The sequence below is a fragment of the Cheilinus undulatus genome, linkage group 14 (assembly GCF_018320785.1).
Source record: "Cheilinus undulatus linkage group 14, ASM1832078v1, whole genome shotgun sequence".
In the NCBI taxonomy this organism is placed as follows: Eukaryota; Metazoa; Chordata; class Actinopteri; order Labriformes; family Labridae; genus Cheilinus; species Cheilinus undulatus.
Window position 1 is genome coordinate 10,571,166 of NC_054878.1, and position 24,687 is coordinate 10,595,852.

The 24,687-nt window shown below is 39.3% G+C and overlaps 2 protein-coding genes across 4 annotated transcripts; one reads left to right on the forward strand and one right to left on the reverse strand.

Annotated features, from left to right (window-relative positions):
- Positions 1-6,624: 6,624 nt before the first annotated feature.
- paqr8 (progestin and adipoQ receptor family member VIII) lies at positions 6,625-15,606 on the reverse strand. Of its 3 annotated transcripts, none has more exons than XM_041805874.1 (3): positions 15,557-15,606; positions 11,457-11,536; positions 6,625-7,880 (listed from the first exon to the last, which is right to left on the reverse strand). In XM_041805874.1, exon 3 carries the CDS (start codon positions 7,825-7,827, stop codon positions 6,754-6,756), a length of 1,074 nt encoding a protein of 357 aa, XP_041661808.1. In that variant the 5' UTR covers positions 7,828-7,880; positions 11,457-11,536; positions 15,557-15,606; the 3' UTR covers positions 6,625-6,753. The 3 variants fall into 3 exon arrangements, with proteins under 3 accessions (XP_041661808.1, XP_041661809.1, XP_041661807.1); XM_041805875.1 differs by lacking the exon at positions 15,557-15,606 and adding an exon at positions 11,628-11,654; XM_041805873.1 differs by lacking the exon at positions 15,557-15,606 and having other exon boundaries at positions 11,457-11,665.
- mcm3 (minichromosome maintenance complex component 3) lies at positions 15,110-24,640 on the forward strand. Its single transcript, XM_041805871.1, has 17 exons — positions 15,110-15,265; positions 15,580-15,692; positions 16,174-16,382; positions 17,091-17,221; positions 17,320-17,558; positions 17,645-17,753; positions 17,866-18,019; positions 18,157-18,288; positions 18,548-18,756; positions 18,863-19,037; positions 19,117-19,243; positions 19,374-19,524; positions 21,025-21,165; positions 21,258-21,361; positions 21,466-21,539; positions 22,075-22,174; positions 23,969-24,640. Exons 1-17 carry the CDS (start codon positions 15,191-15,193, stop codon positions 24,165-24,167), a joined length of 2,442 nt encoding a protein of 813 aa, XP_041661805.1. The 5' UTR covers positions 15,110-15,190; the 3' UTR covers positions 24,168-24,640.
- Positions 24,641-24,687: the final 47 nt, after the last annotated feature.

Genomic DNA, 24,687 nt, shown 5'->3' on the forward strand with positions numbered 1-24,687 from the left:
GTCAAATTTGCACAGAAAATCCTGAATTGAGAGCTGAACCAAAAGCTCTTCACTCAAGAGTATGCTGAATCAGACTTCTATGAAAACCAGACTCAGACACTGGAGCAATATCGCCCCCTTGCTGTGGTTAACAAGACTGCAGGAATGAACAGATCATTGCAGGTCATAGGACTGATTCCTGATCCTGGCACTGTTTAATCATGTCCCTACTTTTTGAGATGTTTTCCTGCCGTCAAATGCAATACGAGCTAATATTTTCATAAAGTGTTAAAATATGGATTTATGAGAGCTGACAATAACTGAATTCTGTTTTTTTATTTACATTTTACATAGTGCCCCAACTTTTATGGAATTGGGATTGTATATTATTACACATGTAAGAGGTGATGAGAAACTACTGCTCACTCATATCTGGGCCTGTCCTGTAGGCGTCCGGTGGTTCTGTGGCTCTGTTTATCAAAAAGGAATACTTCAAAATAGTTTTCCTCAAAAAGCTACTCTAAGAAAAATGAGAGCAGAGTCGACTCAAGTCAACATACATGTGTATCAATCCTCCTTCCCCTCAGGCAGCTTGCTTGCCCTATCTTCACCTTACTTCAGCCTCTGTTGTCACAAAGATACTGTATGTCTGACAGATCTGATAACTGAATGGATGATTTCATGCACGTGCTACTTCAGTGAATAAAGATTGTTTATACGCTGTGATGAGTGAAACAGGTTTACTGAGAATCATCCATTTTGATCAGTGAGTTATATACATGTGATTTTTGGTGCAGATTTGTAGAGAACTGGAACTGCATTTCAAATAAGAAGTTTGTCCAAAACTTTAGGCTTGGTTTTATGTTTTTGTGTCATAAAACCAACATAAAACTTCCTTTTCGTGTCATTTATTGATTGACCCCTGCATAATTAGCTATCATCCAGAACCGGTGGTGATTTTTTTGACCCCCACTTCAACTCTGATCCTGCAAGATCCGTGTTGCACTCCTGCTGCAGCCCTCAAATTTAAAGTTTAAGAAAAAATGTAAAAAGTGAAAGGAGGGACTGCAAAAAAAATCCCCTGATTAGACCCCCCCCCCCACCCCCTCCAGATCTGAATTTGGTTTATCACAGTGACTAATCCACTATACTACTTCTTGTTAGTTTTTGCCTCCTGGAGTCTGGACAGCAGACTGATTGGCTGAAACTTCTAAAATCATACTCACAAGGAAAGCATTACAGAAAAAGAGGAGCATTGTTCTAACTCAGAGCAGGGTCAGTGTGGCTGGATTACTGTGCTTCAAGGTGAAGTTTAAGTTCTGCACATGGATGTGAGAACATTTCAGCTAGGAAAATCTTAAACAAAAATATGTAAATAATAATAATAATAATAAAATTTGTAAATAAGGGCTGAATACCATTAAATTGCATAAAAATAGTTATTACATTGATTAAATCAGAGTAATCCTCTGATGTAGTGACTTTGTTTAAAAAAAAAAATCTTGTATATTTAGAAATAAACATGTTTAATGAAACCGATGCCTGCAACATGTTCCCAAAAAGTTGGGACAGGAGCATGTTCACCACTGTTACAACACCTTTTTCCTCCAAACAACCCTCTTTTAGCATATTTGGGATGAAGACAAATGTTGAAGCATTAAAAGTGGAATTCCTTCTCTTTCTTGATGCACATCTTAAAGTGCTCAACAGAACCATTTTCTGTTATAGTATTGTTGCTTTATAATGCAGCACACATTTTCAATGGGAGACTGAACTGCATGAAGACCAGTTTAGTACCCACACCCTTTTATTGCGAAGCCATGCTGCTGTAACTTGTGCAGAATGTAGCTAAATGGGACATCCCTGACAGAGATGGAGGGATGCAAGCATATATTGTTTGAATATCTGTATGTACCTCAGCTTTAGTTTTAATGCACCCTTCACAGATGTGCAAGTTACCCATGTATTTGTCACTAATACACCCCTTCATTATCACAGATGCTGGCTTTTGAACATTTTGTTGATGACAATCTAGATGGTTTGTTTCCTCTTTGGACTGCAGGAATTGATGGCTATTATTTCCAAAAACAATTGTCTGGGTCTTGTCTTGTCAGACCACAGTACACTTTACTACTGTAGGTCAGTTCATCTCAGACGAGCCCATGCCCAGAGGAGTTGGCGGTGCATCTTAAAGTTGTTGATGAATGCCCTTTTTTATTTATTTTTTTGCATGGTAGAGTCTCCAAAAACTAAAGAGTGAAATATGCCCCACATTGGTGCACTCACTCACTGAGACATCAGGGTTTAAAAGTTCTTGCTATTTTCCAACCAGGCCCAAGCGCTGCACAAAAATGTTTAATTGCAGTGTGTGTGCAGCTGAAGCTACACAGTGTGATGCTTTGGACCAGCAGAGTGACCTGACACACCATATATCCACTGCTTGGGATATATTCCACATTCATATGGGAAACCTTCCATTCAAGGCATCTGGGAAGGGCAGGACTTTTCTAAAAATTCTCAGAAGGACGAACATTCTGTCTGTCACATTCATTGTGGGCCAATCAGAGCGATAAGGCAAAATGAGGTTGTAGGAATGCTAAGTCCAGTCTTGGCTGGCGCTACTGTAGTTTATGAATGAGCTTGTTGGGAGATAAAATTCATGCTGAGGCCAGTAGGTAGAAGTGCAAAAACATCTTCTCTGCCAAGAGAAGCTTTCAGTGTGACTCTTTGCTCTTGTTTTCATACAGAAATGTGGCCGACTCTGTCTACTGTCCTCCTCTGTGGAACAAAGGCACAAAAAGCCTGAAAATAAATCTATAAAAACAAAAAAAGAGGTATAGCTACGTCCAAGCTTATCGCCGCACCAGTGGTAGCTACTTTGTTTACTTACTTATGGTGCAACTAAACCCTACCTGTATCTTCCAAAACTCATGGCAGGGCAGGTCAGGAGGAAACAGAAAAATCTTTCCATCATGAAAAGCTTTCAGTGCTGTTCTTTGCTCTTAAATTAATATGGTCCCACTCTGATAAAACCGCTGCTATAGCTACATCCATGCGAAATGCTACACCAGCGGCAATCGTACAGCTAAACCTCGTCAGTAGCTACCGCCGCATTCTCCTCAAATAACTTTGATTGGTCAGATCCTTTTTCAGACCTGGCATGATCATTTCAGATTGGAGCTTTGCAAGGTGGATCGACCTCTGCCTGAGGGCCCAACTCACACAAAGATGGTTCAACTTTTGCACCTGCTAAATAAGACATCATTTAACACAAAAAAACACGTGACTGGTTTTATGCACTCTTAGCTTTGCTATAGAGCAAACAGTTCACAGATATGCATGTTGCATGCATGTTATTTTCAACATTTTACCTGACTTTGGATGTCAGAATTCAAAATTTATTCAGTCTCTGTTTATCTTAGCCCCATGTGAGAATTTCTCACTCTCATTTGAAAGCAGTCCCTGTGTTTGTCAGAATGCTACAGTCTGGCTGATCCTTGTCGGTGAACTGCACAGATTCCAGACTGACTCTGTCATTCAGAGTAAACACTGCTCGCTGTCTCAGAGCTCCTCTGACAAACAGGAATGTCAGATCACGTAAAGCTTGAGAAGCAGGTTTAGAGAGGAAGATTTATGAACCAGGAAGTAGTAAGTCCTGATTACAAACTCATCGGGCTCCTTGTCTTTGAAGACAAAAATATTTTCTTCAGATGTCTCACCCATAAGTATTTTTGAAACCATTACAGAGAATGCAGATGATGGGTTACTCCCAGACTGATAATCATCATCTGCATTCTCCTCAGAACAACAACCCTCCTCAACATGAGCGACAATTACATTAGAGGATGATTCACTGCAGAATACTTTACTGAGACATCATCAGCAGGGCAGGGCAGTATATCAAGTTTTTAAGTTACACTGACATATATTTCTAAATGAGTTATACTGAAGCAGTGGTTCTCAGCTGGTTTGGCCTCAGGGTCCACCACTACCTCTTTAATGAGGAACCAACCCACATTTATGAAAATTCACTCTGCCTTTTATTTTTTCAAATAATAAAATTCTTCTTTATTCAGTAGGACAGGATACACAAAATATTTTAAAACCAATTGGGAAAAGTAGGTGAACCTGCTAGGGAGCCTTCAGTCCTGGCCAGTTCCACCAACATTTCTGAATGTTGTAATTTTGCAATTTAGACATTGCAATCTTTCTTTGGGTTAAAAATGTGACAGAAGGCTATAAAGTTTCTGTATTTTTTGATAACATCAATCACTACTGCAGCAACAGAAGTAAGCCACTTAAACCCAATATTGGGCAATTTATTGCTTTCAAGTATGATAAGATATCCACCTTTTTTCCTGGAGGTCTACTGTAGCTACAAATGTGGGTGGAACTTCTGGTACAGTAACAATAATGGCAAAAACATGATTCTTCCCCTGGCTTACTAAAGAAATTCAGTGTCGAAGTTGGGTGTTTTAAAAGAAATAACTCTGCACTGTAGTAAACGCTGCTTCATTCTTGTTAAATCAAACATCTAGCTAAATATTATCATAAGCTTAATGTTATAAATAGTATTTTCTGTAACGCTCAGTCTGTTGCTCTGTTAGTGGTACTAATAACGTGACAGAGTTAAATATATATCTTCAACAATGGTGTTTTAAACATGCTGTTCACTCCCTGAATGCATCGGGGGGATATTCTTTCAGTATTCATTTGTTATTAATTCTTAATACAGAATTTGGGATTTACCAAACTAAAGAGTTGACATCTTCTGTCATGGATAGTAATATTAATATAATTCCCACATTTTAAGAGGGATTAGTTGGTGAAATGATCATTTCAGCAACCTCACAAACTGAACAGAGAAATGTTGAAGCTCCGACTGGGCTTTACATTTTCTTTTTTTTTTAAACGATAGTCGACAACTATCCTGATACGAAGCTAATAGAGTTCACTAAATATGCTTGTCTAGGTTATCTGAGGTATCTCTTCACTTTGCCCTCTCTAGTAGAGGATGGAGAAATAATATTATCCTGTTTGAGGTGTGAGAGACAAAGTTTACATATTTCTATTTACCAATTTCTCTAATAATCACGAGCCTCTCGTTTCTATTTAAATACCATTTAGACTAGTGATGGGCCGTTTGTGAACGAGCTGGTTCATAAAGTCGCCGCCCTCACATGAACGATAAGAGCTGGATCCAGTCTTATTATAACCTGACACGCCAGATGGATTTATTTCACACATCCATCTGGGAAAGCTTCAATAGGAAAAGTCAGAAAAAGAAGAGGCTTTGAAAAAAAAAAACTTGGAGTGTGATTGTATGAACGTTCTGTCTGTCACATCTCTACAGGCCAATAAGAGCAACAAAACGTGACATGGCAGCTATCGAGCTGCGCGTGTGCAGCTACAGTAATAACGCGAAACATGGCGACTGTAGACATGCAAGTACTCGACTTTTGTGGTTTTTGAAAAGAAAGCAACTCACTGCTGTTTTGTTCTTCTTTTAACGAAGAAATGTCATCAAGTTCTGATAAAACTGGTGCTTTAGCAGCATCCACGCTAATCTCTTCCTCCATAATTGCACCAGCTCTTGCTGCTTGTTTACATAATGACTCTGCCGCGCCTGAAAGTACTGCCCCTCGTCGCTGATTGGTCCTGTCACTTTCTAACCAGGCCCAAACGGTTCAGATGGGAGCTTAACAAGATGGATTCGCCAGTGAAAAAACACAAGGAATGGGCGTATCCATCTGCTTTGCAAGGTTAGTCTTATTAAGGACTCGTGTTGATGGTGTAGGACTAATGTTTTATTTCAGGTGTGCCATACAGCCCAGCCAATGAAAAGATTTCATCTGACCCACAAAGTGTTTTGGGGCGACAGTACATTTCAAAAAATTATTCCATGATATTTTCATTAATTCTAAAAATTGAGCATTGTTGGAGTAAAATACCGGTCCAATTATCAGTCATATGTTATAATATTGCTATCATAACATATGATATTGCTGTTTGAGAGCTGAAAGAGTCAGCTTATTTTGCTGAGCCAAATGATCTGGATCACTGAAAAGAGCCTGAATTCCCATCACTAATTTAGACAGAAAGGACCAGAAGTCACACCCACATTTCACCAAAGTATCATAGCGGCTAGGAATAAGGTCAAATCTGTACAAATACATTAGAAATATTGAAAAATAAGTTGTAAAACTTGCCTAGAACTCCTGCTTCTTGCTATTGTCACCAGTTTTGCAAATTTTTTCAACATCTTTGTGCAAATTTGACAGTCCTCTTTAGTATGCATTAATGAATATAAGAGTCTGTACTCTCTCACTGAACATTAAAAATTGAGAATTCATAATTTTGAAGCACAAGATATTTAAGAGTAAAGGAAATTTAAAAAAAAAACAATAAAATAAATATTGGCAATGTTTTTGTACTATTTACACAGAGTGTAGGAGTTTGTCAACAATTTTTTTTATTAACGGTGCATCACCATTTAACCAAAAAATATATAGTTTTGACTAAGCATACATTTAAGTTTTCTTTGCCACTTTCTAATTGTTTACTCACCAGGTAAATTTCCTAGAAATTAAAACAAAAAGAAAAAAAAGTAAAAGGATGTATTAAATATCAATAAGTGGTCCCATTTTTAAGAGAACGGTTGTACAAAAACATATTTTATTTTATCTTGATTACAGATTTTGGTTTTATTTGGTTTATTTTAACCAGAACCCCTCCCCTTCTTAAGGTTAACACATCCACCTGCATGATTTGTCATTAATCCCTCTCTTTTTTACCATGCAGTGTCTTGTTTATGTGCTTCATAGTGAAAAGGGCAGTCAAGACACAACACAGAAACAGAAATATGATGGATCCACAAGCCCACCACAGCTGCCTCTCTCCAAACACTTCCACCACTGTGTCTCTCTGCCTGGTGTAGTCCTGGAACAGAGCCTCCAGCTGGAAAAGGGTGCACAGGGACAGAAACAGATGGAAGATCTGGTGACCCTGACCCACAAAGTCACAGTGGCCTGGGAAGAAACGCTCAGGGACGGGACAGGAGAAAAAGATGGCAGACAGCAGGAAAGAGGCAATCTGGAGGGCGTGGAAGGGCAGCCCAGGATCCTGCACCCATGCGGCCGTGAAGAGGCGATGGACTACAGGGCTGATGTCCAGCAGGTACGCTAAGGTGGTGGGGATAAGCTGACAGATTTTGCGTTCTACCGGATATGGCCGACGATATCTTGACTTGGCGAAACAGCAGCCTGCACAGGAGAGCCACCCAAAGAACAAAGCTCCAGGTAAAAACAGCAATCCAATGCAGCTTTCTCTCCACGCTGGCTCTGATGTGTAGAAATAATGGCCCAGTGAGCAGCCGTACTGATACACAGCAACACCCACGTAGTCCAGGCAGAAGAAAAAATAGTGTGCATGCTCAGAGCGGGACTGCAAGAGATGAGCGACTACACTGAAGAACAGATACGTGAGGGAGGATACCAGAAAGACCGTGAGAGGTAGAGAAGCTGCATTAAAGGTGTACCCCAGGGCACCTACGTTGACCCACCAGCGGAGCAGCAGCACAGGCCCCGCCAACAAGTGAGTCCAAACGTTCAGGGATTCATTGTGTCTCTGGAAGAGGCTAAGGAGGTAGCAGCGCCAGTCCTGGTGGATGGGACGGTAACCTGACAGGATGTAGGGCTCTCGGAAGAGGCTGGGGACCAGAGAGGCTGAGACGGTGGGGCTGGGCGATGGGAGGGAGGAAGGGATAGTGTCAGAGAGGCGGGGCAGTCTGCATACTTGCTTGATGTTCAGTGTCAAGGTGCTGAGCTGCTGCAGAATGTCGCCTAACATAGCGGTGCAGGGTGGAGGTGAGGAGGTCAACAGGGAATGTGGGCCTTGGGGAACTGTGGGGAAATCCCAGGAAAGAAGGGAAAACACAAAAGAAATGCACTGTTAGTATTACATGAGAGGATGACAAAGATCTTACAACATTTCAAAGTGTCTGACAGCATTAATCTGCTTCCTCCTCTCTAGGTTTTCTGTCTCAGATGTCATTCAGTGGAAGTATAACCAAGGCTTGTCTACATATCAATGGGTACATCCAGTGTAACAACAACTTTCCTTATTACATAACACTGACTTTACTGTGATTTCAAAGTTCATTATTGTTTATTAGGATTCCCATCAGCATTGGCCAGGGTTTGAAAGAAACAAGTTACTTTAAAATTACTGTAACTGAGTGGGGTTTTAGGGTTCTTGTACATTTTGAAGTCAGTACTTTTACTTCTACTTAGGTATTAACCAGAGTAAGTGCATTTTTTCCACTTCTGTTGACTACACAGTAGCACATAGAGGGAGGATGATTTCACATCATATCCCAAAACAGCAACGATTGGACAGTTGATACCTCAGATTTTATCCCAGTGTAATTTTAACTCCATTCTAAGGGATCAGTGTTGGATCATCTGACAGTGCTGATCCACCAGTTTTAGTTTAAATCTGTAAAGAGTCAACTGAGCTAAGCTCTGTCCACTGGGATTTCAAATCTGGGAAAATGTGTGGGCTGACTTTCCCACCATGCCCTTGGGCAGAGTATTTAGATCTGTTTGGCTGTTGCCTGTAGTACAGTGATCCCTGTTGGGGTTCTTTTGTCCATGTTTCTGGTGGATTATGGTTTCAGTGATGCAGGGTAAGTATTTTTTGGGGCCAATACTAATAATTTCCTACTCGTGAGAGCCAATAACCAATATATATATATATATTTTTTTTTTTTTCAAAAGTTGATTTTTTAAAATAAGTTTATTTTATGTATCCATGCTCACAGGGGCGTAGCCAGGGATTTTGGGCCCCAAGAAAGAATATTACACAGGGCCCCCCTTAACCTGCTAGCCAAGTGACAAATGTCATTTTTAGAAATGTGTATGTATTTTTGAACCATAATTTTCAGTTTTACGTGCTATATTTATTACTATGGTTAAGTTAAATTTACTTTCCAATTTACTATACCATTTGGGGCTCCACAGTATTTTATTTGACTCTATTTGAGACAAATTTCAGTCTGTTGACTGATTCATTCAGTCACTTTTGATTCTATAATGACACTAATAAGACATTACTAGAAAAAAATCAATAAAAATAAACTTTTCATTGCAGGCTTCTCGAGGGTCCCTCCCTTCTGTGGGCTCAGGTAATCAGTACCCTTTTTCCACCCTGTGCTACGCCCAATTATGCACATTTGGGGGTAAGAGGGGTTAATATATATTAAGCAAAGGTATAACCCATCACTGACTTTCAAATCTGACATTTCAAACAACTAAACAAGAATTCAGTTGATGTATGTCAAATTAGGCATGTGTCCCTGTTAAAAAAACAGGGAGTTTTCAAAGTGCATTCCTCAACTTAAAATTAAGGAATAAAAAGCCTGTTGCTTATTTGTCTGCAGATTAAATACATCAAATGGTACATAACACACCACCAGGCTAAATAAATAGAGGGGCGTAGGTATGGCTGTGTTATTTCTAGTTAAAACTTAAAAAGAGCTGATGTTTTAAATTAAGATACAAAATATGCAATGACACAAGTCTTAACAAAGGGAGGTTAAAATGTGAAGTGCAATGTTAATCAAGAATACTCATGTACAGAGTAGGCAGGACCACATCTGAGAAGTAGTGGCAGATCAGGGGACTGAGACTGATTTTGTCATCAGTAGATCTGTGTTTGGGCCATTTCTGTCAAACGTTTCTTCAAATTCCTGCTGAATCAACACTATGCCTGGCATAAGCCTTTGGCTTGGTCCGATGCCAATGCTAGCGGCTACTGCCGCTTCTTATTTCATTTTAGTACGTCATAAGGATGACGGCCTGTGCCACTTATGAGATCTGTTGTATAAAAACTCAAGGACTTTTCTCCACTCTTCTTTGTGGCGCATGTTTCACAAACACAATCGTGTTATCCTCCTCTGAAACACTGAAAAACTCTCACATTAGTCAACTAAAGCCTAGTAAAGACTGGTGAAGGTCTGTGCTGTAGTCTCTGCACAGCAAAGGTTTCTTCTTCTCCTTGTTCTTTGGAGCTTAAGGATGGCCCCCTACTGCAATGCTAGACATATGATATGTATAGTCTCATGACAAGTACAGAAAATCTTTATTATCAGTGAACCTTAATAATTTTTATTTATGGGAAAAGAAAATTATATAAAGTATTTGCAATATAACAATATAATTCAGAATTATTTTGAGTTATATTATTATATTCAATAATTATTGTGTTTCCCTAATTGTTGTTCTTGATGTGGTACACATTTGCACCATGAGTGAAGCTGTCCATTGAGTTAAAAATAAAAGTAATAAAAAAACAAAAACAAAAGGAAAGTAACTCACTGAAGCCAAATGAATCAGGAAAGAAAAAGGCATGCAATTAAAATGTAAGCAAAAATAATGTCATGAAACTTTAGTGACTACTTGAGTCTCATATTTTTATGCATACTAACAAATTATCACTGTACTATATTTTCATCGTTATTCAGACGAGGATTTAGATTAAAAGTGTGCATGCAAATGTATTTATCTGTATATAATTACAAAATAATCTGAACAACACAAAACAACTAAAATATACAAAGCTGACAAATGTATTGTCACAATAAAGTATGAGTATAGTAATTTTTAATGTGTTGGATTATTTCTTTCCTAAAATTGTTTAGGTTTATGATGAAAAGAGAAATGATAAAGTGAGGTCCACGTCTTATATAATCTGTGGAATTTAAATAATGTAGAGAAACAACCAGACCAGGCCAGTGTGAGGCCTGACATTGTTTAAATTAGTTTTAATGAATTAAGTTAAAGTGCAAGAGAGTCCATAGAGTTTCACCCTGATAGATCCATTCACCCTGGGTAAAGTATTTCAGTGTTGTGTTTTAGCCAGCAGACTTTTGACATAGTACAATTAAAATACCGCAGTAGTAAAGCAGATAGTAAAGCATGGAAAGCATGCATTATAATAGTCAGACATTCTTTTCATAGTAAGTCACTGAGGAAAGGTATGCAGTCAAACCTGTAGCCTCCCTCCCTCGGTCTCCTCACCCAGACAAGGAGGGAAATAATGTCCCCAAGGAAAATGACCTAGGCAATGCACCCAGGAGTAAACAAAACAAACCATTGTAGAGCAGAGTGATACTGAACAACAACTGCATGATCCACATCACCCTCTCCCACATATTCTAAATACTAGCTCAACAAACAGGCTAATATCAAGAAGAGACGTCTTTAACCTCAACCAGGTTTGATTTTGTGACAAAGAAAGTAAGAGAACATACATTAAAAATGAAATAACCAGCCAATAACCGCCACATTAACGGTCATAACAATCCAAGGAATAGTCCGTAGCAGCTTTAAAATATTGCATGTCAGAACAAACACGTTATAAGTTAAACTGACTGATGACTTCTGTGTAAATCGACCAAAGACGAAACATCGTCTCACCTGCTGGAATGGACGAACACCTGCTGCTCCTTACAGGTAAGCTAGCACTTCACCAAAGGAGGGTCTAACAGGTTTAGCTCCTACAGGAGGAACACAGCATGGGTTAGCAGTGACATGTTGAGGTAGAGAGGTTGAATTCAGAAGCTGTGGCGCAAAAAAACCCAACAGAACTGATCCCAGCAGCCTGCAGAGCGGGGAGTGTGGGCGGGCTTAAGATGACCGGAAACGCCCAAAAAGGATTCGACAGACTCTACAGTGTTCCGCTACTAAACGCTAGCATGTGCTTTCATTTGACAGCTAACATTTATAGGAACTTTGTGCTGACTTGTCCAGTGTTTTAAACTAAGACCAGTTAAGACAAGCGCGTTTAAGAGGAAAAATATTTTCTTTATTTTTTTTAAATAAAAACCTTACTTGTAAAAAAAGGGTGATAAAATGAACTATAACAGATTTAAAAAATGAACAATTACGCGTTTGTTTGTTTATTTACTTACCCATTTATTCATCCCTGTATATGTATTTTTCCCCCAAATTAGACGGGCGATATTTTTGTTATTTTAGTTATACTGCAAGGAATTTAAAATTCACGTTTATATGTGTAATAAAACCTAAAAATTCATGTTTTCGTTTTTTTTTTTTTTTTAACTGTACTTCATTTTTTTTTTTTTTTTTTTTTACCAATAACAGTTTTACGTGTACAGTTTACAGGTCATTCAAAAGAAGAGGAAAAATATGGTAGCCACCTGTAATAATGTTCCATGTCTTTTGTTGTAATCAAGGGCTCAGGGCCTGGGGGCCAAATCTGCCTGGTGGTACAGTTTTACCTGGCCCACAAGGCCATATAATATTTTATCATAACTGGTTTGTGGTCTACATATTTACTCAATTATGAAAATGTAAGTTTAACCATGATGATTTCAAATATCCCTGCTAAGCCTACTTAATTTACATTTTAAATGTATGATTGTGACTTTTTATTTCACATTTTCACCTTTTCTGTTAATAACTTTGACTTTTGGCTCAGATTCTGAACTTGCAGATTAAAAATTCATATGTAAACTCACATTTTGACCTTTTCAACTCATGATTTTAGATTTTATCTCATGTTTTGACCTTTAAACTCACAATTTCAAATTTTAACTCATATTTGGACATTTAAAGCACATAATTTTGAATTTTATCTCATATTTTGACCTCTTAAACTCAAAAATGTCAAATTTTATCTCATATTTGACCTCTAAAACTCACAATTTCAAATTTTATGTCTTATGTTGACCTTTAAAACTCAAGATTTTGAATTTTATCTTATAAACTCCTGATTTTGAATTTATCATATATTTGCCTTTTAAAAAACATTATTTTGACCTTTAATCTCATATTTTGAGCCTTTAAAATTATAATTTTTACATTTTAATCTCAAAATCATTAACATGAGTGCTAAATTCCCCCCCCCCCCTCATAATTCAGTTCTGGTGAAAATGAGGTTGATAGTTTAAGGTGACCCTGTCAGGCTCTCAGGTTAGACCTAAGTCCAGAATCCAGCCCCGGCTGTGATTGAGTTTGACACCTCTGTTGTAATCTGTTCAATAATTTTACATGTTCCGTGAATTCTGGTGGTTTGTTCACGCTCTTGGTGCTATTCACTGGTGTGTGCAGAGGCAGGTTTGTGACTTGTAGAAAAGGACTTGGGGGGGCTGATCTGAGGGGAGTGGGGGCTGAAGCCTCGCTGGACTGTTAGTTGTTTGAGCGCTGATACGGAGTGAACTGGGAGCACAGGAGCTTGCCTTGTCCTGGGGCTGGAGGGCCAGAGCAGGCTCCACACATGTCAACAGACATGACTTTCGTTTTAAAATGAAAGTTTGATCTTAAATTGAAGCTTCTATATAAAATAGATTCATAGACATCATAGGTTAGGGATGCACAGCTACTGTTATTTGGTATTAATGCCAATACCAAGCTCATACTCTTAAAACACTGTAGATACTATTGATGATGATGTTATCCTCTCATTATGTGAATATGTTATCAAAGTTGAAACCATGGTAACAGTCTGTTCATATTTTAACATAAATGAGGAAGAAAAGGGTAGAAGAGAATGAAAAGAGAGGTTAAGAAAAGGGATGAAGAACATCTGATGAAAATAAAACAAACGCAAACCCAAAATAATAGAACAGTTATGGTATTATTAAGTTTTAAGATATTTTTACTTGGTCTGGAAAAGCTGACCCATCCCTCTCATGGGAACTGGAACACAAAAATATTCATATTTACACACACGTGCATGTATCTCATGTGTAAGCATACAGATTTGTCTCCATCTACTGGCTGGGACCATACACTGCAGCCAAATCTGAACCAACACCTACGGAACTTGAATTTCCTTCTGGATCAATAAAGTAGCTATCTATAGCCTAATACATATTTACAAGAATGCTCATTATTTGCATGAAAATGTAGGCTACAAATAAGCCCTCATTTGAGCAAATCTGTTTGCAAGAGGGCTGATTTATGTAGAAGAATATAATCGGAGTACCTCTTAAAAACCAAGAGGATCTTTTTAATTGATTTTGCATCTTTTAAGCTTGTGATTCAAACACATTTGTTAAAAATAAAAATAGATGAAAATAGAATTCCACTGGTAGTGGAAACTTTTGAGCAAGGAGTAGTTTTATTGAGTAGTAGTTTTCTTTAATGCTATTATTTTTTATTGTGAAATGTTTTGTGTGAGTCTTGTGTTTTCAATATAATGAAATATTATTTTAATGAATATTATTATATGTAGCTAAATGTTTGCTTTTTATTTAATTATTTAGATCTTCCATTTTGGGGAGACTGTTATGTAGTCGTTAGATCAGTGATACTCAACGCGTGGCTCTAGAGCTTTTTGCTTATTTCAGGTGCCTCTTGCCATGACACGTCACTTTTTCCCATTTCCCCCCACCTTTTTGCAGCTTTTTGCCAATTTTAGACATTTTTCACTCATTTCCCCCCCATCTTTTTTTTGCTGCTTTTTTTGCCAAGTTTAGTAATTTTTCATTCATTTTTGTCATGTTTTTGACACTTTTTTTAACCATTATTGTCGCCTGTAAGCCATTTATTGTTACGTCTCATCCGTTTCTGCCACTTTTTCTCCACTTTTTTTTTTTTTTTAAATTGTCATTTTCACCAAGTTTTTGCCATTTTCTGCCTGTTACCCCGTTCATTCATTTTTGGCCACTTTCGACGCTTTTTTACCTATTTGCCAGCTTTAACTTATTATTTTTTGGCCACTTTCACCAACTTTTCACAACTTAGATTGTGGCTCTTGCAAAGTTATTTTTCAACAATTTAGCTCTTTGGTTGAGCAGGGTTGAATAACACTGAGGTAAATGATGTGTTTCCTAGTCTTTTAATTCCGCTCTCTTTCGCCATCTCGTGGACATTTTAAAAAACTGCATCATGAGTGAGGTCAGGGAACCACAGCCTGCCTCTTCCTCCTCCACTTTCCCGCGAGTTCTTCAATGAGGCGGAGCTCTGTTTCGTATGAAGGATCCTATTGGACAGATTCACGTTTACGCGCCATCTATGCAAACAAGTACGTGCGGTCAGCCAATCGCGTCTTACGTTCTACTTGTACCGGGCACGTTGTGGCGCGAAAAGCTTTCATTCGTGCGGTCGGAGAGGAGCAGATCGGACCTGTGCGAGTCTGTGTGACATTTTTAGACTCTTTAAAGTAAATTAATAAAGCAGTTAGGATGGCCACCGACACCGTAGATGACCAGGAGATGAGGGAGGCCCAGAGGGACTACCTGGACTTTCTGGACGACGATGTAAGTCTGGCTTTAATCGGCTTTATTAAAAAGTAATAGGATGCAATGAGAAACCATGCGGTCAAAACAAAAGAATCACCCCTAAACTTGGTAGTCTTCAACAAATATGTAAGCGCGCAGCTAAACGGTATTAAATTTGCATAATGTATTTTTTTTATATAAAAGTGGCGAAAAAGTATGTTTCTTTTAAGTGTAGTTGGTCCTATATCGACTCACCAGCAGTCCTTCTCATTGTTTCTACAAAGCTAAGAGATCTGAAAACACATTGTCTGACATGAAAACTGAACTCACCAACTTTACGTCCATTCATACAGCAAGATCAGGGGGTGTACCAAAGCAAAGTCCGAGACATGATCAGTGAAAACAAAGCTCGACTCATCGTCAACATCAACGACCTGAGGAGACGCAACGAGGCCCGGGCTGCAAAGTAAGGAAGCATCTGTCTGATTAATGACAATTAACTCTAAGCTGATCTGAGTCCAAATTCCTGCTTTTTAACTTTGTTTTAACACCATTAATTAAAGTAAAGAATGATTGTTGAAGGTTGATCAAGATTGGTTAAACTTAAACAAAAAATTCTGATATTTTTAAAAATGATGAATCACACTGATCCTTCTGTTAATATAGTTGTTTTATTTAAAAATACAAATACAATAAATTACAGTTGAATACAAGCGTAGACATCCCATACTTACCTACTACAATTGTTTTATGATCTATTTAAAATAGCCCCACAACTCACTTTTGTGTCCTGATCACTGTGTTAAAGTGAAAATAGTTGAGCTGTTATATTTTACTGTTCAAGCCTTAGACGTTTCATACTCTAACAGTTCTCACGCCAGATACAGTATGTCATATAATGTTCATTTCTATTGGTAGAGGCCCTGAATGCTCATCTTATTTTCCAGATTGATGAATAATGCATTTATGGAGCTCCTGGCCTTCCAGCGGGCTTTAAAGGACCTCGTTGCCTCGGTTGACGCCACCTATGCCAAGCAGTATGAGGAGTTCTTCATCGGCCTGGAGGGCAGCTTTGGATCCAAGCACGTCACCCCCAGAACCCTGACCTCCCGCCTGCTGGGCAGCATGGTGTGTGTGGAGGGAATCATCACAAAGTGTAAGTTCATTGTTTATGTCTGTCTTTAGTGTGGGTCATTTCAAGCAACATTATCCTTTAATCATGCATCTGTGCAGCTGTCATTTTCTATCTTCCTGCACAGAAACATAGCCTCTTGGACCTGCATGATCCTTTCAATATGAATTTCAGCATAGGGTTGACAGCAGAACTTAGTGATGGCAAAGGAAAGACTAAATGATAAAGATGGATCATTGCTAGGACATCTAGACTATGTGCTATAAATAAATAGAGCTCAATAGTGTGGTTCCTAAAGTAAAAATCAATTTGTTTTCTCCATTGCTGATTTGATCATCAGCCAAAATGTCGTAATACACAGGTGTACATGCTCCTGTAGAAGGAATAACTTTGTTTGATATCAATCTCATTTTAAGAAAATCATGGTTTATTCAACGTCTTGGGGAAAGAAACTAGTGTTAGTACTGCGTTTACTCCAGACTGGTGGACTAGACACAGTCATAAATTAGTGATGCTCCTTGGCAAATAATTTCACAAATGAATAAATGCAGTTTTATAAATTACGGACTGACAAACTGATGTCCGTGTAAGATTTTATGCAATCATGCTCCACACTTAATCCTTCTGAATGAAACTTGTTTCTGTGGTGCTTTAGTTCAAGAAAAATCTCTGTGTTTTCTTGTCAAGCTGGTGTAAAGATGTACTTAATTTCTCTTTTCACACTGTCCACAGGCTCTCTGGTACGTCCCAAAGTAGTGCGCAGCGTCCACTACTGCCCAGCCACCAAGAAGACGATGGAAAGGAAGTACACTGACATGACCTCGCTGGATGCCTTCCCCTCTAGTGCCATCTATCCCACCAAGGTAACCACCATTCACAACTCAAGAACATCCAAAATTTTAGCTAACATGCTCTCATTGATTGCATTGTTGTGTTATTCATAATGTCCATGTGTCTACAGGATGAGGAGAATAACCCTCTTGAGACGGAGTTTGGCCTCTCCATCTACAAGGACCACCAGACCATCACAGTTCAGGAGATGCCAGAGAAAGCCCCCGCTGGTCAGCTGCCCCGTTCAGTGGATATCATCCTGGACAACGATCTGGTGGATGTGGTCAAACCTGGAGACAGAGTCCAGGTCATCGGGACTTACCGCTGCCTGCCTGGAAAGAAGGGAGGATTCACCTCTGGCACGTTCAGGTGAGAGGAGAGGAAATGTGAGTAAGAAAAGCCCTGAGACTCATAACTAGATGTTAAGTTAACCCTTTCATTTCTGTCATACTCAGGACCATCATGATAGCCTGCCACGTCAAACAAATGAGCAAGGAGGTATCTCCCCAGTTCTCCGCTGATGATGTCGCTAAGATCAGGAACTTCAGCAGGACTCGCTCCAAGGTAAAACTCCAAATCTCTGATCTGCCAGGTCTCTTTCAACTCTTAAAGGCTGTAAATAATCCCACCAGAACTTGTTAATGAAATTCATTCTATTTTCTGTGTTTTCACACAGGATGTCTTCGATCAGCTGGCTCGCTCCCTCGCTCCCAGCATCCACGGTCATGAGTACATTAAAAAAGCCATTCTTTGCATGCTGCTGGGTGGAGTGGAGAAAGTGCTGGAGAACGGCTCACGCATCAGAGGAGACATCAACGTCCTTCTTATTGGTACCAGAGTTTTTCTGCTGATGTATTTACTGAGCCGGAGGCTGCTACAAATTTTTCCTGTGTCAGTCTAGTGTTGTTAGGGGGTGGGAATGGCTCTTAATATTGGATATTTCACATCATGTCTTCTTTATTTCCAGGTGATCCATCAGTGGCAAAGTCCCAGCTGCTACGTTACGTACTCCACACAGCTCCCAGGGCCATCCCCACTACAGGAAGGGGTTCTTCTGGAGTGGGTCTGACCGCTGCAGTGACCACTGACCAGGAGACCGGTACGTTGAAAAAAAGCAGTTTTTGCAATTTAATTTCCTGAAAGATTTCTCCTTTTAAATGAAAACATTATACCGGGGCAACTTAAATTCTAGATTTTATGGTAATTTTCCTTCAAATGCACATCCTTTACTATCAAAAATGTATTGTTGATATTTTGGCAGAAATATCAGCGAATGCAGATACTACTATAATCATAATATCAGGTATATCTACTGCAGTTTCTTGTCAGCTCACAAGTTTCTTCATGTCCTCCTCCAGGTGAGCGTCGTTTAGAAGCGGGTGCCATGGTGCTGGCTGACCGTGGCGTTGTCTGCATTGATGAATTCGACAAAATGTCCGACATGGATCGCACAGCAATCCACGAGGTGATGGAGCAGGGCAGGGTCACCATCGCAAAGGCCGGCATTCACGCCCGCCTCAACGCTCGCTGCTCTGTGCTGGCTGCTGCTAACCCCGTCTACGGCCGGGTGGGTAACAGATCTAGCAGGGACTAAAGTGGCTTCTTTTCATTAATAAGCCTTAAGTGTCTCCTTTTCCCCTTCTGAAACCATTGATTTTGCTTTGTTTTTGCAGTACGACCAGTATAAAACCCCCATGGAAAACATCGGCCTCCAGGACTCCCTGCTGTCACGTTTTGACCTCCTGTTCATCGTCCTGGACCAGATGGACCCCGAGCAGGACCGGGAAATCTCTGATCATGTGCTGAGGATGCACAGGTACCGTGACCCCCGGGAGCAGGAAGGAGCAGGTAATGAGTGTCAAGCAAAGACATTAGATCCTGTAGAATAATTACATTTTTAAGTTATTTAACTGTTTTTGTTTTTCAGCCATGGCTCTGGGTGGGACAGTGGACGTTCTGACTACAGAAGACCCCGATGCAGTGGCAGAAGAGCAGGAGGAGCTGCAGATCTATGAGAAACACAATAACCTGCTGCATGGAAGCAAGAGAAAGAAGTATGTAACGACTTTCTTTAGATTAAGCGTTCTTTTTATCTCTCTGATGAGAACATAAATGGCTCAATCACATGTTTAACAACTACTCAGAGTCCTTAACCTTATTGTAACATAATGTCCTCTGTTTTAGGGAGAAGATTGTGAGCAAGGAGTTCATGAGAAAGTACATCCACATCGCCAAGGCTGTGACCCCTGTGCTGACGGAGGAGGCGGCCAATCACATCGCAGAAGAATACTCGAGACTGAGAAGCCAGGAGCAGATGGGATCTGATATTGCCAGGGTGAGGATTAGCATTCATACATCATGTATAGGGATGAAACAGTTGGCAGTTTTAATGACAACTAGGCAGAAAGTCCCCTGTACTTTGCAAGCCATCATCCATAACTTGTAACTCATGTATCATTTTCAGGAAGATTTTGACAATCTCCAAAGTTTTATGGTTTGCTTTTAGTTATTAGCGAAATCTAAGAACACTCTAGAGCATTGGTTCTCAACTGGGCGAGCATCAGGAGCTGCCTCCACCTTCTGAATGAGCTATCAAGACCCAAATTTCTGAAATTTTCCAAAAAACCTAATTATTTTACAGCTGATATGCCCCCTTCAGTTATTTCCTTTTAGCTTCATTTCCTACAGTTAAAAACTACAGATTTATTTTTGAAGATCTTGCCAAGGGTTTGCTCAGTTCATAAACAAAATGTAGAAGTCAAATACTTAATTCTTAAACCTCAGTGACCGTGATGATAACAGGTCTACTGGGGCAAGAAGCATTGCACCAACTTGTTGGTTGCTGCATTATGATAGAGCCAGAATATGTCAATTATTGCTAACTGGTATAGCTTGTGTATCTACTGGCCATGGTTTGATGTATGTATTTATTAATGTATTTATGTTGGATTATAATGTAAAAAAAAATTATGTTGACACTGATTTCTAAATCCCTGCATCCATCTTCTTACCTCTAATTTGGGGCTGGGTCGTGGTGGTAGCAGGGTGAGCAGGTCAACCCAGACATTGCTCTCCCCAGTGACACTTTCCAACCTTCTGGGGGATCTCAAGGGTTTCCAGACCAGATAGGATATATAATGTGTCCAGTACATTCTGGGACATCCCAAAGTCTGACACTAAAAAGGATACTGAAGTTTGTATCATATTTGGAACAAAATCATACAGAACAAAGAGACAGGACGAGGACAGCTTTATGCATGCATACATTGCATTTTAGCCCATTTCCTATGGTTTAGATTTTTTGTTGTGTTCTAGAGATCTTGAGAAAGAAAAAAATTACAGTAAGAAATCTGCTTTATTTTCCTCAGAAAGTGAGTTAAACAGGTTTAGATTAAATGTACTCATCATGGAAAAACAAAGTAAAATAAAATGTACAAATGTGTTGTGGCTTTTGCCTTCCACAGTTTCTTTTCCACGAACACCTTCACGACCCACTTTTGGGTCCCGACCCACCAGTTGAGAACCACTGTTCTAGAGCACTCATACAAAATTTGACTGCTAATATGCCAATGCAGTTCACATCATTGTATCTTCTCAATTTTCCACTTTTATATTATTAAATGACTCGCAGATGTGTGATTAAATGCAGCTCTCTCTCCACTAAAACAAGTGAACAAGATATGTTTGGTGAGAAAAGAGAGGATAAAGAAAAAAACACTCAGGTGTTCCCTAATTTCCTCTTTTCTTGCCCATGTTAATGTAAGCCACAAAGAGCTGTTAATATGTGCTGTGTCAGGACCGTATCAGGATGCTCTGTTTTATTTGTCCTCTTCAGACCTCTCCAGTAACGGCCCGTACCCTGGAGACTCTGATTCGTCTGTCGACCGCGCACGCCAAGGCACGAATGAGCAAAGCCGTGGAGCTGGAGGACTCTGAGGTTGCTGTGGAGCTCGTTCAGTTTGCCTACTTCAAAAAGGTCGGTATTATTTATGCCAAAGAAAAAAAAAACAAACTTCTATATATTTGAATGAAGCTCATGTCTGGATTGTTGCCTTGTCTCTTCTGCAGGTTTTGGAGAAAGAGAAGAAACGTTCAAGGAAGGAGCAAGACTCTGGATCAGAGGAGGAGGAAGAGGAGTCCACCCAGCCCTCACAGAAAACTACAAGGAAGAGGTAGAAAGAAAAGGAAACGCTGCAATAGAAATCAGCACAATGATGGGAGGTTAATGTAGTAAGGCTTGGATGTGTCTTTTCTAATGTTTACTTGTTTCCTGTAGGGGGCGACGTGGTTCTCAGGGCAGTGAGCCCTACAGCCCATATGACTTCAGTGAAAACCAGGAGGTTCCTGAGAGTAAGCATCACCTTCATCACCTTCCTACACTGTTGTAGCCTACATTTAGACTTCTAATAATGATTTCCATACACAACAGAACACTGAAACTGTATAAAGAGATATAAATTTCTGCATTGATGCTTCTCTGGAGGCAGTTTGTCTAGGGACAGTTTGTCTCATAATTTAAAAGAAACAAAAAGGTCCCACAAGAATGACTTTAGTAGTAAATGACCCTGATTATCTTTAGTGTTGGAAAATAGCTGTTAAATTATAAATGTCAGGGTGAACTGTTTTACTTCAGCCCATCCCTTTAAAAGGAAAACTTTTAGACTGACTTCAGTAAATCAACTTCTGAAATATGTTTTACTACACACAAACCTGCCCTATATATTATTTAAAACTAAGCTGCATTCTGATTTATCATTCAATTGCTGCCATCATGAATCTGTTTCTCTTGAGGCTCTGCTACAGTTGTCTGATCGTACTATCGCTGCTGCTCTGTGAGATTCTCTGCATGTATTTGTGGTCTGACTTTGGCTTTTTATCCCTTCAGTTCAGGCAGGCACCCCCAAACCAGCCAAGATACCGAGGGAGGAAGAGGAGGCCATGGATGCCACATCACAGGCTGAAGACGCTGAGCTGTCTGCAGAGAGGTGAGTGATTGATACTCATAGCTGAGAGGGTTAGAAGTGCAAATGCTCATCACGGCACAGGACACATTTTCAGAAATGCTTTCATTTCCTACTCACTGGTGAGGAAGAGGGTGGCTAAAGGCAGTCTGACTGGGATAAGGAGATGTTTCAGTCCTTTACAGTGGTATTGGTCAGTTTAGGCCTGAGATAAACTAGGAAAATTATTTCTCTCTTTCAGCCTTTTATGCTTTTTCAGAGTGGAATATAGTCCATGTGAAGTTTTGGAGGCATTTTGAGGTTTCATGGAGATGAAATCAGCAGTGAAAAATAGACATTTTATTTTGACTGTAATTCTGATTTTGATATGAGAAGGGGTTGGGACAAAACTTTGTTTTTATGGACACAGAGCAACCTCCTAATGAGAGAGATAGGGGAGAACAGAAAGAGCTTCTTTCCTGTTTAGATCACTTTTAGTTCAGCATTTTATATTTGTATAAATTTAACATTAGACTATAATCAATGCACGCTTGATGAGAACAGCAGATTTTTCCCCTTCTGTTTAGCTGTAGAGTAAACTCTGCTTCTACTACTAAAGCCATGGATGGATAGCGAGGGAACATCAGTTATTTAACAATCTTTAACAGCGATTGTTAATGGATAAAAAAATTGATTTTCTTATATATATATGCGAAACAAAAACCTAAAGGTCAAAAACAGCTGATTGGGTGGAAGAAAATCATAATTAAGCTCTTTTCCTTGCACTAGTACTTTAGGTGAGAGCCTCATCAAATCATACATCTTATTGGGACTGATGAATAAGAAAATAATTGTGATATAAGCCCAGAATTCCCAGACTTTCAATATCAAGCTCAAAAGAGAAGTTTCTGTAAACTGGGGTTATCCAACCACTGTTTTCAGATTTGTTTCTTGTAAATTTACAACTTTATAATGTTGTTAGTTAAAAAAAACCTAAAATTTTAGACTTAAGGTCAAAATGTTTGGTGTTTTAAACTTGAAAAATGAGTTTGATGAGTTTTTTTCTCATAAATTTCTGCTTTATAAAATCAGAAATACTCAGTTTGATTTCTTTTAAATGTCTCTCAAAAATTTCCATTTTGTCTAAAAAAGATTTTTTTTTGACTTTTTTTCTTAAAAGTAAAAGAATCCTCTTCATTTTCTAATCTTTTGGATGGCCCTAACATGCTGTCATACATTAGCTAATCATGGTTTTAAAAGAATATATGCACATCTAATTTGGCAATGTCTGAGGAGACAGACCCCTCAGATCTTTGGCGCCTCACTTAGGGGTACCCGCACCCAAGGTTGGGAACCAGTGGTGTTGATTGATGTCTTGACTATTTATTTTATTGGATGAAAGAGCAACCAGTCGGTGTATTGATCCACATCAATGGATCTTTACACTATTACCAGTTACCATGGTTATTAATTAAAAACATCACAGCTGTTTCTCTGAATTTGAAGGAAAATGTTCCAAAACTCCGTCTGATTTGATGTCACTATCAATTATTAATGGCTATTATGTAAATTCTGGTCCCAGAATTGGCAGATTTTTTGCCATGTTTGTTGTTTACATCTCACACATCAGTTACATGGCCTGAGCTCTCTTGTGCCCTCTTGTGGTATCCTTCAGTAACTTACATCCCATCTAGTCAAGTAAATTTACAAGAATGCTCATGATGCAGCCTGATGCTTACACGAACTGAAGATTAGGGAGCCTATCTCTTTATCTTCTTCTCTGGTCTTGTACCACAGTGTGACGTTAAAGACTAAATCTCTCGTCTCGTCCTCCTACAGGCTGAAGGAGTTCAAGTCGTCCCTGTTCTCAGTGTTCCAGTCGGCCCACGCTCAGTCGGTGAAGATGAAGACTCTGATGGACGACATCAACAAAGAGGTTCAGAATCGCTTCTCAGAGCAGGAGGTTCGATCGGCTTTGGCACGCATGCAGGACGACAACCAGGTGATGGTGGCTGATGACATCATCTTCCTCATCTGAGGGACGGAGCGGCGGCTGTTTGAGGGATCGATTTCACAGACTCTGACAAACCAGTGGTTTATATTCAAATGTACATACCGGACACCTTTTTTATGAATTGGTCCTTTTTTCATCTATTTCTCTAAATATAGCTCAGATTTTACAAACAGTTTATTGTGCTGCACCAGTGCAGGGTGTTCTTTGAACCAGTGAGACCAGCCCAAAAAGAGCTCTTTGACATTTATGTGTTTGTTGAACAGCAGTGATGCTACATGATGCCTTTATAAATTTGTATCTGTAAACATCCTTCAGTTTAATTCATGATCTGTCCATTCGGGTCAGGTTTCTGTTGAGCAATGAGGCCTTACTGAGTGTTTGTACTTCATACTAAGACATCACTGAGCGTGTGCGATGTCTCGATTTGTATATAGTTTAAAAGTATTGTCATGGTTGAACTGTAGTTAAGAAAATAAATAAAACTAATACATGTGAAATTGTCCTGTGTTCTCAGATTAATTGACTAATTGAGCTACACTCACTG